This window comes from Diorhabda carinulata, chromosome 4, assembly GCF_026250575.1.
Source record: "Diorhabda carinulata isolate Delta chromosome 4, icDioCari1.1, whole genome shotgun sequence".
Taxonomy (NCBI): domain Eukaryota; kingdom Metazoa; phylum Arthropoda; class Insecta; order Coleoptera; family Chrysomelidae; genus Diorhabda; species Diorhabda carinulata.
In genome coordinates, this window is record NC_079463.1 from 4,685,993 (window position 1) to 4,704,557 (window position 18,565).

An 18,565-nucleotide genomic window follows, 5' to 3' on the forward strand; every position below is an offset into this window, starting at 1 on the left:
TTTCCTGATATGTGTTATATAAAATAAATCTCAACATTTTCTAAAGGATAGACAGGGAGAGATAATAACAGAAAAAGAATCAAATAAAAAACATATATAAATACTTTATTTAGGAATAATATAAAGGACGGATACAAATTTTATAATGTTTTGAAAGTCTTATGACATGGAAGCATACTATATAGTTGATCTTGATGAACAGTAAAACAAAAATGCATGCCAAAATGGTACTTTTAAAAAATTATTAAGTTTTGGAATTAAATTTATCTTTTATTTTGTTTCATGTCATTTTACGTATAATTATTTTACTGAACAAGAAGACACTTTTTCTGATTTGGAATGGCACTTCAAGTATTCTGTTTCTAAAAAAAAATATATTTGCATCTACCCAACCGAGAATGTTCAGAAGATTTTAATTTGCAAATAAATGGCAGGCTGATTTTTCTCTACAATTCACACATGAGATTCTGAAATTATTTAAAAAAATATATTTACTACGAATTTGACATATACCTTTGTACCTGTTAATGTAAAAGTTTCGAAATTTAAGTACACATGGCATATTATCAATAATTATTGCTGTAAAAAGGCACTAATAGATTTTTTCAATAAAATATAAAATGATTACAAATAAAATCAATTGAAAGAATAAACCTTCTAAGTACAATAAATTAATTTTATCTAAAAAAATATAACTCTTAAGACAATACGTTTTAAAATTATGTATATCAGTTTTTAGAGCTGATTGTATTATCGAAATTGGTCATTCTTGTACACTTTTCTTAAAAATGAATATATTTCTTTTAAAGGGGTAGATTGAGAGGTTAAATAACTACCTAACGGCTTAGACACGGATTTCATATTTTGAAATTGTCACTTTCAAAATATTGTGTTTCCAATCACTATGACTATGCAGAGAAGTTTTTCATGATTGAGGTTCATCAAAACTTATCTCCGAAACACCAAAACACAAGACCATATTTCTTCATTAGCATTTGATTGTCCAAAAATTTCAAAAATAAGCAAGTGTCACTATCATTAAAACAAGCGTGAAGTTGTCATTCTCTTGCTTTTAGTTCAAAAATTAAAAAAAACTTGATTTTCATGTTTCAGATCAATAGCTACGACGAAAGTGGTGCTAAAAATTCCTCTTATGCTTGTTTTTAAACGGTCTGGAAAAATCAAACTAATTACTTCAGAACATGTATAATAAAGTCATCTAATTAGATTTTGCATATGATATAAAGTTTTTTTGAAAAAATATTCCAAAAATGATCTTCAAAAACCGGGCTCTTCAGTGGTGTTGCCCTTAAGACTCTTCTACTATAGATGTGACCATTTTCCATCCATTTATTTTATTATATACTTGATTTAATGGAAAAATGTAAAAATTGTAGTAAAATACGTTTCAATTGAAATGTTTAAAAAATAGTGATATATACCAGGAGCACTTTTTTGGACAGAAACAGAATTTCTGTAGATAAATTATCATTTTGACTCAAAAACTACCATGTATTTACATGAGAAGTGGTGAGTTATAATCAATTACACAATATTATTTTATAATCACTACTAAAATATGAACGCTGCAATAAAAATAGTAAAATAAAATAAAGTTTTCAATTTACCCCTTCAAAAGCTGTACTATTATTTTTCTAAAATATAATATAAATAATTCTAGACTGTCATAATAATGAAAGCCAAACTATTATATCAAAACTAGCATATCTCACTGTAAAAATACTAAAATGTGTTAAATTTAAAAATAGTGCATAATCTGCAACATTTATTTAAATTAAAAAGATTTATAGGAAACAAATTCGAGACCAATGCAACATATTTATGGCCTAAAGTAATTCACCAACTACACCCTAGTCTTGGAACTACTAATATTAACATCGAAATATTTAAGGCATAGTTCAATATTTTAAAAACTATGAATTGCAAACCAATCGAAATAATTGTATTTATTTTGTTATCAAGAATTAAAAAAAATTACCTTCAAGAAAAGCAGTTTCCCTTGTAGAAGACAAAAATGTAACAGAAAAATTGAGGTGATTAAAATATAAGTGAAAGTGGTCTATTCTGTAACTTTTCGGTTATTTGTAACCATTGGGTTATTAATGGCCGCTTGCACTGTTTTGCTTGATCTACTGTTAAAAATAAAAAGCTGTTTAAAACTAACTGACCGATTAATTTCCTTATCCTTGCCATTATATGATTTCAACCATGTTGGTACTAGAAACTAACTTCAGGGAGCACATTTTTTTGGTTATGTTATCGGCGTATAGTTATTTTTTCAATAGTAAAATAGTAAACTTTGTAATAATAGATAATTTTGTTATGGTCAGAGATATGTTTTCAGAAGTTGAACTTTTAATGACAAGTCCTGCTTCATCTTGTGAAGTTGAACGCAGTTTCAGTGCATTGCTTGGGCCTCTAAACGTACCATGAACGAAAAAGATTAAGTAATTTTCCACGTTTATAAATACATATTAGATTCCTTAGAATTCGTAGCACTAGCTCAAGAATTTATAAATGTGAATACAGTTTTTTTGTAAATCTGGAAAAAAGATAAATTATTTTATTACAACAATCAATTACTTTTCATAGCGACGTTAAACAAGCCCAATGCAATTATAATAAGCCAACCTTTTATTCATTATAAAGAATTCTGTGGACACCCCTTTTGAGAGTTAGGTTGTTGCGCCCCTGACCTGCGGGATGTAATGGATGAAGGTTAGGTGGTGAAATAATGGCTATATGAGTGCAGTCAATGCACCGTATCACTCCTGGAAATTCATACTGATTATAAAACATTTGAATATTTCTATTAATATTCTTTGGTGCCGTTGGAAATCTTACCCACCTATTTAATAAAACGTTACAGACCTTCGATATACAACAACTAACAGATGGGGAAGTGAAACATTGTTCCTGTATCCATATGTTAGCATCCATGTCTCAAGTTCAGTGTTCGTAAAACTTTTAAATGTGTGGAAATACATGAAATTCTTATACCTTTATGTATATATGGTAAAATATTTTTTATTAGAGAATGAACGGCATCCTTATTTAGTCATTTCTGTTCATTAGATGTGCTTCGTTGCTAAAAGTTAAATGTGGAAAATAAACCTGAAGATTATATACATTATAAAATTTGTCATTTACTGTAGTCCCTTTTTGTGTCAAACAGTTACAACAAAGTTTCCTGAAATAGCCATTTAATCTCAAAACAAAATGTTATTGAAGTTAAGTTATTCTATATCGTTACACCTTGTCGATATATATAATATTATAACCAACTCTATAACCGATGTTGGTTACATGTATGACTAAAGTTTAGATTATAGAATACGAACAATGCGTTAAATATAACTATTGGTTATTTATAACCAAAAAAGTTACGGAATAGACTTCATGGTCCTCTTACCAAAACTAGTACACTTTAAAAACAGTAACAATACCACTTTTATAAAAAATTTAAAGAAGTCGATCTTAAATGTAAGTTTAATAACCTTAAAATTTGATTGCAGTTTCTAAAAAGCTCCAGTATACAAGTTAGATCATTGTATACTGTAAAATATAGAGTATTCTCTCATAGCTGCGTTGTAATCACAGATTTTCGTATAATTGTCGTTTCAGTTGTATCGACCTTTGAAACTGGAGATGAAACTACATCTGAAGAAACCAACCAGGGCGAAACTTTGCTGAGTGTAGGACTAAGAGGAGTTGTTGGTTTTGATTCAGATCCGTCGTCCAAGCTCGTTTTATTCTGAAATTCAATATTTTCACAGTTTTAATAATTTGGATGATATTAACAGACTTGTAAAGTATCTAGAAAATTTGATTATGTATAATGAAACAACATAAGCACGGAAATATCACAAAATTGATTTAAAAACGAGTGAAACAACATTTATTACCTTCATTATTAATGAAAACATAAAATGCAATGCGATACTTACTTCCTCATCAGATTCCTTTGAATCACTATCTACAACTTCATCCTTATTGTCAGTTTCAGAATCACAAAACGGATTATTAGGATGAAAGACACTGATAGAATTAAAAGGATTACCATTCCTATCATTCAAGAAATCAGCGAACGGATTCAAATTGATTTTTTCATCTTCAACTTTACAGATCTCCAATTTACCGTCGTTCTGTCCAAAGAATGTTACAGTTACAGGTGTGGGACATCTCTTGTGATCTTTATCTTCGTTTTTATTTTTGTTTTCGTCTACTGATTCCTTTTCGATTATTTTAGGCGATTTTAAAATGGAATTAGTAATGATGGGTGGCAAACTCGGTGGACCACTGACGGATAAAGTTAATTTATCCCCGCCCTAAATGTGAGGAAGCGTTATTAGAAGCAAAAACACACACTCTGGTGGAACATAAAGCGAAATAAATAGTACAGCAACATTTAAAACACAACAGATAATATAAACTAAGTTTTTAATATATAATGTCTCAATTAACCTCAGAAACTAATTTTGATAAATTTTATTTCATGATGGTGATATTTATGTTAGTTGGTAATCAAAATGCAATAACAATTCAATTATATTTCCAGAAATATGAAAAATTTGTTATAATGTAAATTACCATCATAATAGTAGCCACATTACCCAGCTCTTACAAATCAGAATTTATGAAACCGTTTCAGAGAAAACCGAGACATTCTATATATATACAGAGTAGTTCCTAAGTAATCTAAAATGTTGTATTGGGTATTTTGTCACTCCATTTTAAGATGAAAAGTTCTATTCTATTCACATGCTACAACTGCATGTGATTTTTAACAGAATATTGGTAGCAAAATGGGAAATGTTTGCGATTTTATTTAAAGTCCATTGGCAATATTGTATATGGAACAGATAGTCAGTAGTAGGTAGCAACACGTTGAATGCGATATGGATACAATAAATTATCTTTTAGATTATTCTAAACATTTATTTTATCAGCAATTTTTCTAGTACTCGTTTCTGGTTGTTGGTAAATAATTTCAAGAATCTGGTTTATCAATAATTTGGTTCTCACATTTCTGGGTAGTCCAATAATCTTTAATTTAGCAAAAATTCCAGTCTCTTATAAAGGAATATGTACCTTAGTAGAAATATCAGAAGATGGTAAACGATTATTTGGATAATGCTGGGCATACATACGCCTAGTCTCCATGGTATTGCCATTTGCTAATTCATACAAAAAGTGCATATTAGCTATTTCAGTATTAGTAAATTCAGGCATCGTTGTTAACTTAACACAAAGAATCCTTATGATAAAAATTTCTTATTATTCTTGATTTAAGATAAAAATAAAAAATGATAGTTAAAAAAACAATAATATTATATTAAAAAGCATGATTCAAATATGATAGCACTCACCACAGCTATAAATGTTGCCGCATTTAAAGAAGTTTCCTCTTCTTTTGCTTGAACGAACATTTGATTGGTTAATTTTTGATTTTGTAATTCTTCTTCAGCTTTAGCTAAAAGAAGATAACAATATAATTATTTATAGACTTTTATATATAAAGCGTGAAATCATAAATTATAATGATTAGATAGTGTTACTGACTTTAATTGTCACAATTGTTCAGTTTTTATAAGGGATTATAAAAAAAATAAAATGATCATTCAGTTTTCTAAACTTGGAAAAAAAATCTACTTTATATATTCGGAGAAAAGATATTGAGATACTTGAGAAGCAAAAATTTCAATAGCATATATTCTGAGAGATAAGGCATTCTACAAAATATACAAATCCACACAGAAAAACTGATCTAATTATATTTTTTTTTTGAAAAATGATGTTCAATATTAACTGATTTCGATATCACTTTCATTATTATATATGTTGTATGCTAAATTGTATATGTGTTTTAATTTCAGGAATAAAAAGTACTAGAATTTGATATCTACTGAAAAGGTAGGAGAACTTTAAATTAATAAAACAGCTTAAAACTCTAAGAAAACCACAATTGTTTGAGGTTCATGGTTAAGTTGTTGCCTGGTTATCACACATTACATATTTTATAGTATCAATACAAAACGATTGTTTATTTATTTATTTATTTATTTTTTCATTTATGGTGTCTTATTGAAAGTTTTAACTGTCAAATAGTTCAAGAAGTTCCAGAAAAAAGTGATCCATTACAAAAGATTTAAAAACAAATAAATATATAGAAATTAGTTCATTATACTAAATATACAAAGGTTGTACAGAAAATTTGATCAATAATATAACTTTAAACCAGATTCGTCAATAAGTATCATTAATAAGTGATTAAATGAAAGGAAATAAACATTTGCCACAATTAATATGAGCAACGATAAAAAGTTACCAACCCTTCAAGATGTTACATTTAATTTGTCCTGGTGGTAACGGTTTTGCCACACCAACAATTTTAGTGATATTATTCGGAATCTCATTTGGAAGTGATTTTGAACCATCATTTTCTGCTGTAACAATAACAATTCTATTATACATTTTCATTCAATTTAAGCACATTGTCATTGATGTGGAAATAAAATTAATTTTCATATTTTAACCACTATTGTATGAAATGCAGAGATTCAACAGAAAATGTCAAAAAAATAGCTTGAAACAAGATTGAAGGAGCCCATTTAAATGAGCTTAAGTGTAGATATGTTGGTTAGATTTAATAGAACTACCAAGCAACTATAAATTACATCCTATAGGGACTTTACCAGCCAGAGCTGTTTTTTTGCCCTACCACTGCTTGCATTAGATCTCTTCATGGTAACTTTGGTGGAGAGAGATTAATATTTCTTTTTAAGCAGGTTAAAGCCGTTTATAATTGGTATGTAAAGCTATTAAACTAAAATAACTGAATATCGAACACTTTGAACTAGAAAGTAAATAATGAAAGACAGAAACTAGTGGAGAAAGATGATAAGCAAGATAAAAAAATATATATTCTCTAGCAGAAATAAGTAAAAAAGAAAAGATGGTGAAAAACGGATCAGAATAACTCTCCAAGAGCTGTTAATACTCCTTTTAAGGAGTTTAAAGCTCTATATAATTAGGATGTAAAGCAATTAAATGTGTATAAATAATGAACAATAGTTTTTTTTCAGCATCAATATTATAACATTTATCTTACTTTCAATTTCAGTATTCTCATTTCTTTTGTCGTCTCTAGCCATTCCTGTTAGAGATTCCTTAGCCAAACTTTTAAACAGGAAGTCCAATTGACTATCATTATTTGAGGGAGTTGGGCTAATTGGCGGTAGTGGAGATGTTGGTGTAGTTGGTTTATTTCTTGGAAGAGTTCCGTTTCTACTATTAACTGATGGTACAGGACTACAAAAAAAGTGTTTTAGTTTTATTGCCTATATATAATTCTACAGTAAAACTTACCTCTGTGATGTACTCCCACCAAGTGATACTTTTCCAGCTGAACAAATAGATGCCTTTCCAAAACTATTCTGTCCTATCGACGCCCTACCGAAACTGCTTTGACTGACCAAACCTACGGATTCATGACCTAAAATTCCAAGTTTTTTCTGCTAAATTGTCTCGATCGAAGTTATTATTTGATCAACTTGTCTCCTAGAGATACTATTATTCAACAAAATTCTCCGCAATTTGCACAATAATTTTCTATTTTTATTGGGAAGGGGATAGTAAGAGACATAACCAAATCAGAAAAGAATGAACAGAATTTATCTACAGATGAAGAAATATTGAAATAATTAGATAATAAAATATATTAATACCTGTTGGAGTTGGGGTCGATGGTGTTGGAGTTAAACTCTTTGTAATATCATCTTTAACGGTGCAATAAATCGGTTCACTAGCAGATTTTTCACTGCTAGTGGAAGACACTTGCTCTCGTTCCTTTTCCCGCTCCCTCTCTCGCAATACGTGACTCTGCCTCCTTCCATATCTAAAAATAAAAATTTTGAACAGTTAGAATCAAAATTACTGTAATCGTTCTATCGTTAGAGCAAATGGAAGCTACTAACTACTCCACGACACCCTCTATTTATTTTGGTGTTAAAAACGATTTTCTTCGTCCCCACGACCCTTCAATTCTCCTAATAATATATTGGATACAATGATTACCTTTGACTTGGTTTCCTTTCTAATTGTACAGTTCTTCTAGCTTTGTTTTGGAATGTACTCTGATATTCTGTCCTTCCTGAATAACGGAACCTGGATCCCATCCTGAAAAAATTTTGTCTAGCCGAAGGTCCTTTCACGGGTGCTCTTAAACGGAAAAACCCGTGATGCTCAACAGCACATTTCCATAAGTGTTTGCACGCCTTTTCATTGTGTAACCTAAAATGTTTGAAAGAATAAATATAAAAACTGCCAGCAAAAGAAAACTGTAAACAATATTCTGTAAGGTCGGAACAAACAACAACATTGGACGGATGATTTTTCGTAACTGTTTAATTTAAAAGTTTCTCATTATAGACACAGAAAAAAAAGTTTCCTCAAACATACCTGAAGACGAAAGTATGCTCCTGTTCTCTTCCTTGATCATCATCCTCGACTACCACTAAGGTCAACTTTTTTTTCTTAAAATTCAATTTTCCAATTTTAGGCCAGAAAAATAAACCTATCTTTTGATTAGGTTCTTCAAAAACTAATATTCCTGTTGGAGTTAAGCCTAATTTATATTCCATACTGTCTTTTCCCTGAAATAAAAACCAACAAAACATTAAAGTATCGAGGCCATCCTTATTAAGACTAGTATACTATCATCAGGGAATACTTTTTAACTTACAAGTACTGTATGCATATCCACACCATACATCTCCAACCATTTAACTTCATTTAAATAACTCTGTTCTGCGTTGGCTGGTGAGAGTCCTTTGCATTTTTTGAATTCTTCCAAAATTTCTATTTCCATTTCCTCAGTTTGGTTCGGAACAAAACGAAATTCTGAAACCGTAGCTGGAGTGTGCTGCGTTTCATCATAATCTCCAAGTTCAGCTGTATTTCAAATAAATTAGACAATATTACTTGTTGAGTTTATCGTTGCAATTAAAAGTTCACTACTCCATTTAAGACTTCATATAAAATAGTGTCCTTGTATAAAATTAAAAAAAATTATTGCAATATTTCAATATTTTCAAAATTCATAATTATTATTATCAAACTGTAAAACTAGTTTCATTGAGGTATCTACATATTCCTATATTTTGAACATTTATAAATATTTTGAAATTATTAACTTACACTGTAAAGCAAGAGCAGCTAATTTTACAGCAGTTTTGTCAGGACATTCTAATTTTCCTTCTAGAATATCCAATTTGAGTTGTAAGAAAAACTGATATCTAGTCAATTCTTCTCTTAGGTTATTGGGTTCAGAAGAATAGAATTTCACTTTAAGCCTTAGAGTATATGGCGGACCAACTGGAAAAAAAAATAAATAAAAATCCTATCAAACCACTGATTTTGATATAAAATGTTTTGATATAATGAATGCAATAAACCGATTTGTTACATCAAGGAGTTTTTAGTCCCCCTCAGTATAATTTATATGATCTAATTCCATACTTAATAATTTTAGAATCAGTTTTGGTAAAAAATTATTTTATTCAGACATATTTATTAATTTGAAACAATAATATTAATTTTGATGTATGTACTCACTTTTTATTTGTTTTTTAATACTTTTTGTTGGATCCAACCAATGTTTAACATGATTTGCATCAGTAAACTGCAAACCAAAATAATCTTTCTCTATTAAATCCAAAGAGTAGAACACTTGTTCATAAAGATCTCGTGCTTTTGCTTTTTTCTGAAAATAAAGATTTATGGTTGAAACTAATTCTAATACTTGTCATTTTGTGTTCTCAAAGATTGTAGATGGTAAAAAAAGTTGTCCCCCGATTATATCTTCTTATTCCTAATAAATGATCTTTCTGCTTTCAATTAATTATTTAAACAAAAAATATTCAAATTTCTCTTATTAGAATAAATTTTATCAAATATATTTAGTGATAGAAGAACTTAGATGTTTTTAAGAGCTTTGAGTATATTATAATTTAAACACTTTCATAAAGATATTAAATCAAATATATAAGAATATTTAACCACTAACTGAAGGCCACACTGTTTTATTACTTGTAGGTCAATGATCAAAACAATGCTGGTTCTGTTCCACTAAGCACAATAATTATTGTTTTCTTCCTTAGTTTGTAATTAATGAATTTTCACTTCCATTTTCAAACAAAAGAACCAATAGATAACTGTAATATACCATGTAAGTATTTACCAAAAATTGTTTGTCACACATCACTTCATAAAAACTTGTTTTGTAAACAAATTGTAATTCATGTCAAAAGGAAATAATTTTGTCCTTAAAAACGTTTAGAAAATCTTGATAGAATATTATATTGAACCTTAAATCAAGAAAATCTAGGGTTCACAATTTTTTTAGTACTTTCAACTTGAAAATCTTGAGTTTATAGATATTTGTTCAATCTATAAAGTATAAATAGCTCTAAAAGTTTAAAACAGGCTTTTTTGGATCATTTTCAAGTTTGAAAATGTTAGTTTTGATGTTGCTCCTCCCTTATACATTGAATTATTATACCTATCGAAAAACCATTGATATTCATTTGCAATTTGTACTACAGGCCTGTTAATGAAAGACAGGTTCTTTATATTTTTATTGGGGACAAAGAGCATGTTGTATGTCACTTTAAAATTGTAAATCAAAAGATCAAATATAATTAAGTATTTATAGCTCAACATGTTAAAAAATTTGAAGTGATATTTTTAATTTTGTCTTCTTGGTAGAGGTGTATTTTCGTTGCAGATTGTCACTTAATAATCTGTTTCATAAATATATTAAATGAGATACTGAATTTATTATATTTCTGATCAAAGAGAATATAATATTTTGTAATAGACCTTTAAGGTACTTGCAATAAGATAACCAAACCTTGATTTTACTTATAACAACTTATATTCAACATTAGATATGTAAAAGAGTAAGGTATATGTAATAATACTGGACAATTAATATTAGGTAACAATTTTCCCATGAGAAGAAGGTAGACTATTTTTATTGTGTAAAATTGTGAGAATTAGGTTATTTATTTTGAAACGAAAACATAATAATTAATTATGGTTCATTTACTATTAATATTTAGAAATAAATAAAAAAGTTATTATGTTATACAAATTCTAACTTTACAACTATTATTACATTAAAATTTTCAAAACTCTGACTAAATGACAGAGCTTCTGAAAGTCACTAAATATTTTAAAGAAATATTTGAATACTTGCAGCATATCATGTTATCATATAAATACATCAATTAGTTCAGATTACTAGTGAAAAATTATTTTTCAAAACATTTATATTGAAATTAGATAACAGAAAGCTTGTATAGTGTCTACTAAACAACATGGTACTGATGATGATGTCATAGTTTGATATTTAACAAAAAACGTTTTAGTATGAACAGAAAACTCAATAAGGGAGAATATTTGATCATCTCTGCTCCCATAAAACTTGTTATACAGATAAAATGTAAAGATCTATGGGTGTAAACATTAATGATAATTAATAGAAAACAACTGTGAAAAGTCAGATGATTTTAGAAATTGGTCAAGTGTGTGTTTAAATATTTGAAGGGAAGAATTTTCAAAGAATTGAAATATTCATTTGTTCTTGCTTTACTGACCAACAGCCAAATTTGTTTTAACATAACTAGCATGAGTAAGTATATCTGAGATAAAAAACTTTAAGGGTTGAATATTTGGGATATATCAATCAAACTTCAACTTAATTTTTGCCAAATTTTAGAATTAGTAATGTGTGAATTAAATTACTCTGTAATTTAATGTGTTGGGCTAATACAAGTCTGGAAGATTCACTTTAACATTAAATAACTGTTATTAGTCCATTATAAAATTTGTATAATTTTGAACTTTATAAAAAACACTTGTTAAAGTAATTTAATTGGTGACCTAGATTTTTACAGTTGTATAATGTTGTACCTGTTTTGATAAATATATTTTTGAGGTGATTCACTTGTTTATGTTATACAATGATAATAATAATGAGCTTCTAATATATCACTAGAAAAAGCAGTAAAGTTGGTGTAAAAATTTTCTGTTATCTATTGTGACTTTCTTATCAAAATATTTGAGTTGTCTCAAGCTCCCCCTGCAAAATAAAAAGAGGGTTTCCTTTAAAGTTATCACCAGATACGTTGATATCGTTTTTTAGAGCATAACCTTAAAAAAAACATAATTGTAATACTGAATGTTAAATTACTGATAAGAAGTGTTTTCAAATTTATCTACATGAGTAAACACTTTTATATAAAGTACAATTGGTTTAAAAAAACTGAGATTCGAATTTACACATCACTCAATGTTTAGTACATTTGTTAATAGATATTTTTAAATAAAATTTAGAAAATCTTCAACAGATTATATCAAAATACAACAATACTAAATTAATTTATGGAATGCAAGAATTGGAATGTATGAAGAAAGACCAAATGAATAAAAATTTAAGGTTTTTGGATTCAAGTTGAAAATTGAGAGCATACTAATAAAGGCTTTTTAAATGTTACTACAGATGGTAGGTACAATCATTTTATTTATACCTAAAAAACCGTGAATCTTCGGAAATATTAAGAATATATTTAGAAGAATTAATTCAATGTGCTTATCACAGGTTTGCAACTATTTTTTAAAATAAGGTTTGTGACAAGTTAGGATAAATATAATCTAGTATACCAACACGCCCACACAAACAAAAAGTAATGTACATCTGGATTTTAAATTTCAATATTATTAATTAATATTATAAATGATACTTACCGACAATTCCACTGATAAATCGGTACCATCTAATAAAATAACCCTACATTGTAACAGATTTTTATTTATCACACTTTTATTCGATTTTGCATTTGTACTTTTCGATGATGCATTTCTAGGTTTTCTTCCACTTAAAAATCGGAACATTTTCAACACTTATAACTCATTTCACGTTTATGTTTGACTAATGCGTCTAATGCATAGGTTAGAATAATAACTAACATACATTTACATTTCATAACAAATTACAACGAATAAAGTATTGCTTTCCCTCAATACAAGGAAGCCATATTAACGTTATTGAGAAATTCGGCAACCCAACAAACTGTAGAAAAATGCAGAGCCACCTGTTGAATTTGTTGTGTTCTTTTCCCCATTTAAAGACCGACTCAGTGTAAGATGTAGTTCATCTATGGTATAGGCAATCATTATACTAGTTCGCCTATTGTGCTGCAACTCTTATCACCCATGTGGATATCTGAATTATACATTTAAATAATATAATTATCTTAATAATTATAAGAAGATTTTATTGCAAAAATTAAATAGCATTTGACAAACAGTAAAGTAATATTCGTAATATTATATGAAAGGTAGAGGTAGGAAGAAAAAATATGAAAAAGTGTCAGTCAAAATGTTTTAAATATAAGCTGATTCATAAAATTGTCTTTTTTGGTTGTAATCCGGTATTTACAGACGATATGGAAAATAATGAAGTGAAAACAAGCAAAACCAACATACCACCATAAACAAATAAACAGAAAGAGAAGTAACCCCAACATCACGCTCTAGCGTCATACGTAAAAATAACGTGACAAACGCAAACGGATGTGATTGGTTCCTTTCTAAAGCTATGAAAGTTGCTACGAACATCCGACAGGAGAAGAAAAAATTTGTTTATGTTGAAAGTCACCAACCGATCGGGAAACGGCAATTAGGGATGGCGTCATGCATTTCAATGTTTTTAATTTTATAACATCAAATATCAAAGGCAACGGCAAATGAAAAGTCAAGTTTATGAATCGACCTTCTCGAAATTTTGTACAACAACGTTGAAATTTTCAATATTGAATTATTTTGAATTTTTTTACTCGGCATATTTAAATTCATTTACAATCATTTATATTAAACCCTCTGACTACTCCAGTACCATTCTCGAAGGTTTTTGAACTATTACATATCGTATACAGCTGGACATCAATTTTTTAACTTAAGAGATATCAGATACTCCTTTTTATTTCTACCCTCCTCAGTTTATAATGAGTTCACTTTGGTGTCGCCACAATTCATCCAATGCAAGAAGAATTGTGATATATATTAGAGCAGGGAGAAACTCTTGTCATAGTCACCAGCTTTTTTATTACTAAAAATAGAAATTTTTATAAAATATTTCTTACAGTTGCCTTTTCTGCTAAGCACATACTTTGCATACTTTGTTTTCATACCAAAAACTAAAAAAATATTCGATATTTAGAATTTTTAACTATCATCTGTAATTTTTGTTCTAATTTATTGCAAAAATAAATCTCTATATATTTTATATAATTTAAAAAAATACTTCCTTCAATTCAAAATGGCATCCTAGCTCCCATAATATCAATTTCAATTTTCGAATTACTTAACAAACTGTATATCTAAAATAATAAACAAAGAAAAAGGAGCACAATCTTTTTTATTAATTAAACTTTTATTCGATGATTCTAATTACGACCCTGTTCATAGATAATAAGTGTGGATTGTACATTAATAAATTGAATAATTATAGCATTGATGACGATACTGCTTGTTATTATTGTGAACGTATATATCAAAATATGAAAGTTGATCTTAATAATATTTTTTTGAAATATTTACTAGTTTAGTTTGGTAATATATGTTTCTTACTTTTTATTTGTTAAAAAAAAAACCTTTAAATACCTATCCGGTAAGTGGCGACCCCACGAAAAGATTAGTTAACTAGCAGACTCTCTCATAGTTCTACAGATGATTGATAGATGGCAATATACAATAAGATTTGAGTTTAAGCACGTTTTTAAACAAAATATTGTTTATAATTCTGAATGAACGTCATCAGTGTGCATTATTAATTTCGATAATAATTCAATTGACGTTTCTTAATCATACATAAAATTACGATTGCCTTGTGTATCAAATAGTTTTTGGAACTTTCAGCGAGTTTTTTTAATTGTATTAAAATGATTCATATGACATGACCTTTTCTCAATTAAAAACTTCTAATCTGGATATTGTTAAAACAAATCCCACAAATTTAACCAATTTTATTGCATAGAATTTCTTCTCTAAAATATACCCGGTAAGTGGTGACACTCAGTTTACCGGTATTATCGATAACTAGCTTTTAATATAGTATTTCTGTTGTGAATAGAGGGCGCCAAAATGTTTTCATTAAGTTAGCCATATTTTATCCAAATTATTTAGATAAATATAATGGTCAATTTATCCAGATATCGTAACAGATATGGTATAATCATAATGATTATAAGAATTCTAATGCTATCAACGATTTGTACTGTGCAGTGAAGAAAATTTTAAAGTGCTCTTAAGATTCAAAGTTAAGTGCTCTTGATCAATCGTCCCATGTAGTATCTTCACCAAAAATCAAGCAGAAAACAATATAATGCATTGGTTACAACTACAAATCCAAACATTTTTGGCAAAAATATCTTGAGTAAATTTTCTTATTTAGCTTCTGTCTCTATTTATACTAGTTTTTTTTTATTTAATTTTAGGTAATGGTCTACTTTACAAAATGATATTTATTAAGTTAAAAAAAACTTTCATAGATTACTCGACGGCGACCTTGAATGTAGAGTCAAAAATAATTATACGAGGATTGTATGAAATCTTATCAAAACCATTTGAGAATGCATAACGATTAATTTAATATTTTTTTACCTAAGATTATATATATTAACAGGATCAAGGTGGAAATGTCATAGAGTTAAAATTAAATATATATAGAGAGAGGTGTGCATACTAGTGTTAGAGGAAGAGAGAACTTCAGTAAACTACTCTCTACTCTATTCTGATTGGATAACCATGACGTCCAAGTTTCGAATGGTGGAAATAGTAAAGGAATAAGAAGCAAAAAGAGAGGGATAGAGAGTGGTACACTGATGCTATTTCTCTCTCTTACAATAGTATAATTTGACTTCCAACAGTATAATTACTTACTATTTTTTATGGAGTAGCGGGAAACTTTGCTAGCTCTGTTTATGGATTTATAATTTGTTGAAACTAGTCAGGATTCGCTTTAAAGCAGGAAGTTTTTATCATTTGTGCTCTAGCCAGAGGTTTCAGGTAGGTAGTTTGCTAGTATTTCTATAGATCTGATGTTCTAATTTTAAATTTTATTATTAGCTTATCAGTTAAGTTTTAGTTTTTAAATCTTTGCCATTACACTAACTGATCCTCGATTTTTAAAATACGTGTAAAACAGTTTAATTTTTCTTTTTCCTATATTGTAAACAACGCATTTTGAAGAACGTAAGTAACAATTATCAAAAAGGTTTCGATTGCCCTTGACAACGGGCTGTAATTCCAAACTTGACGACAAATTCTTAGTCAATTTACTATCCTTGGATGAAACGTGTATTTTGTTTACTTAAAAAACACCCTATACATAGGAAATATTTTAGTTTTTTATTTTATAAACAACGATATAATAACAATGATTTATTATTTTTGTTTTGAAAGTGTTCGAGGCTTAGGATACTTGGAAATATCCAAGTTCACGGCATCCAAGCTAGATGAAGACTTTGATACAGCGGATTTTTCGCGAAAGTACACCAAGATCGCAGATGACGCCAATGTAACCTGGAGTGGTCGAGATATACAAGCTTTATATTCTACCACAGGCAAACATCTTATTAGTATCAAGTCCTGGTCTAACGCGAACGGTTTTTGTTTAAACACTGAGAAAACTTTACCAGCTCTAAAACTCTTAATATGATCCTCAAATTCGATCAAGTTTCTCGGTCTACATATTGATGCTCTGTACATGTAGAAAATTTTGCAAAAAAATATCTTCTGCTTGTTTTGCGATTAAATCTGTGTCTGAAGATATCGTATTGCTTTAACAACTTACTACTCGTTGTTCGAATCGCATCTTCGGTATGGTTTGCCTTTTTGGGGGTCTTGTAGTTTACACCTCTTCGAATCTATCTTCAACTTAGAGCAACAAAATTTGTTGTTTGGTTTACAAACACTTTCACAACTCAACTGAGAGACCCATTCGTACCTACCCTACTAGAAGAAAGAATGTGGATATTTACTTAACTATACCCACTTCTTGTTAGTAATTTTTTCGTTTTATCATAGATCCTTTGTATTGTGATTGCAATAAAATCTGTATATATTCAGTTTCTCAGAAATCCGAGCGTTATTTCCCCTTTCCTCAACTCGTCTTGTAATCAATGTGATATTAGAAAACATCTGCCTGCAATTTCCTTTTGACCTAGAAATAAAAAATCAAAAAAACCGTTAGCTTATTCAATAATGACCATCAACCTTATGTGCAAGCCAAAAAGGGTGCTAAAACGTTTTCTCATACTGGTCAGGCAAGTATGCAAATCAAGGGTCAATATTTTTATTTTTAACCCCTTCTTTAGAATTGGTCAAACCGGTTAAGAGTACAATTTTTATATTTAGGGGTCATCCGACGAAGAATTTCTATAGAATTCATCTCGCTTTTTGATCATCCGACAAGGGATAATAGAGGACAGGTAGGAAATATGTGTTTGTTTAGCACCCCGTTGAATTATTGTAGTCGAAATCTACCCTGAGAGAAAATAGATCGAGATGTAATATCTTTATTAAATTTATTTAAGAAATTGTTGGGTATTTCTAAATACATACTCATAAAATTCATTCGGAATCATATTAGGAGAATTTGAGGGGCTAATATGTCTTCAAGATTCAGTATAAAGGTGAAGAAAGTCAAGAAAGTGTATGTAATAGAGTATTTTTCCTTTTAGACTAATTAGCAGAGTTTAGGGATCATCCAATTCGTTGATTTATGTTATTGGAAGAGGATTAATCTACTCAACTATGGTATTTGAATATTCACATACTTTTTAGAGACTAATGTACTTAATTTTATAATTTTTCCATTTTTATGTAGGAGTGAGTGATAATTTCGAATCCAAAATTCGGTTATTTCAAATATAATTACAGAAAAATCTAAATATTTCTTAAAATTTCATATATGTGTCTGATCTAATACAATACAAGGTTTTGGGTCTTTTTTAACCAAAAGCTGTACAGAACAATAGAAATAGGTTTTTAAAGGCCAAAAGTCCTGTGTATAAAACATTAAATAAGCGTATCATAAGATTTTTTTTCAATAAGTAGTAACCTATTTTCCAGCATAGGTTAGATATATTGTTTGTAGGCTCTTATCTCCTCGCCTTTCCTCGCCTCGTCTCGCTATGTATCCGATTTGAGGGAAATAGGTTGTTGCCTACAATATCTAATTCGATCAACATCAATCTAGTACAATTCACGTGTCCTGCTTTTTTCAATTTTAATTTTCAAAGATTGTCACTTCAAATCTAACAGGTGATCTAAAACTTTCGTAGGCTAGCATAGAAAAAATCTTTTATTTGATTTCAATATTCCATATAGTTGTCTTAGAGGGAGATACAACGATTAGGCTTCAGTTTTGGCAATAACCTTTTCATCGGCGCAAAATTCCTGTCCAGGGAGCATCCTC

General features: G+C 29.0%; 1 protein-coding gene across 6 annotated transcripts; it reads right to left on the reverse strand.

The window, feature by feature from the left end:
* Nucleotides 1–84: 84 nt before the first annotated feature.
* LOC130893510 (band 4.1-like protein 5) lies at nt 85–13,210 on the reverse strand. 6 transcript variants are annotated; one of them, XM_057799715.1, is made up of 13 exons: nt 12,832–13,210; nt 9,637–9,784; nt 9,220–9,396; nt 8,765–8,973; nt 8,482–8,675; nt 8,098–8,313; nt 7,749–7,918; nt 7,390–7,501; nt 7,133–7,332; nt 6,354–6,464; nt 5,391–5,494; nt 3,969–4,349; nt 85–3,775 (listed from the first exon to the last, which is right to left on the reverse strand). In XM_057799715.1, the coding sequence occupies exons 1-13, from the start codon at nt 12,976–12,978 to the stop codon at nt 3,599–3,601; spliced, it is 2,346 nt and encodes a 781-aa protein (XP_057655698.1). In that variant the 5' UTR covers nt 12,979–13,210; the 3' UTR covers nt 85–3,598. The 6 variants fall into 6 exon arrangements, with proteins under 6 accessions (XP_057655698.1, XP_057655697.1, XP_057655695.1 ...); XM_057799714.1 differs by having other exon boundaries at nt 6,354–6,467; nt 12,832–13,180; XM_057799712.1 differs by having other exon boundaries at nt 6,354–6,467; nt 7,390–7,516; nt 12,832–13,170.
* Between the last annotated feature and the right edge of the window lie 5,355 nt (nt 13,211–18,565).

Excerpts from the sequence above, each read along its gene's own strand:
- LOC130893510 (XM_057799712.1), bottom strand. The coding sequence starts at position 12,978 with ATGTTCCGATTTTTAAGTGGAAGAAAACCTAGAAATGCATCATCGAAA. Across the intron at positions 9,397-9,636 it reads TATTAAAAAACAAATAAAAA|TTGGTCCGCCATATACTCTA; the intron begins GTGAGTACATAC and ends TTTTTTTTCCAG. Across the intron at positions 8,676-8,764 it reads TGGATATGCATACAGTACTT|GGAAAAGACAGTATGGAATA; the intron begins GTAAGTTAAAAA and ends TTTTTATTTCAG.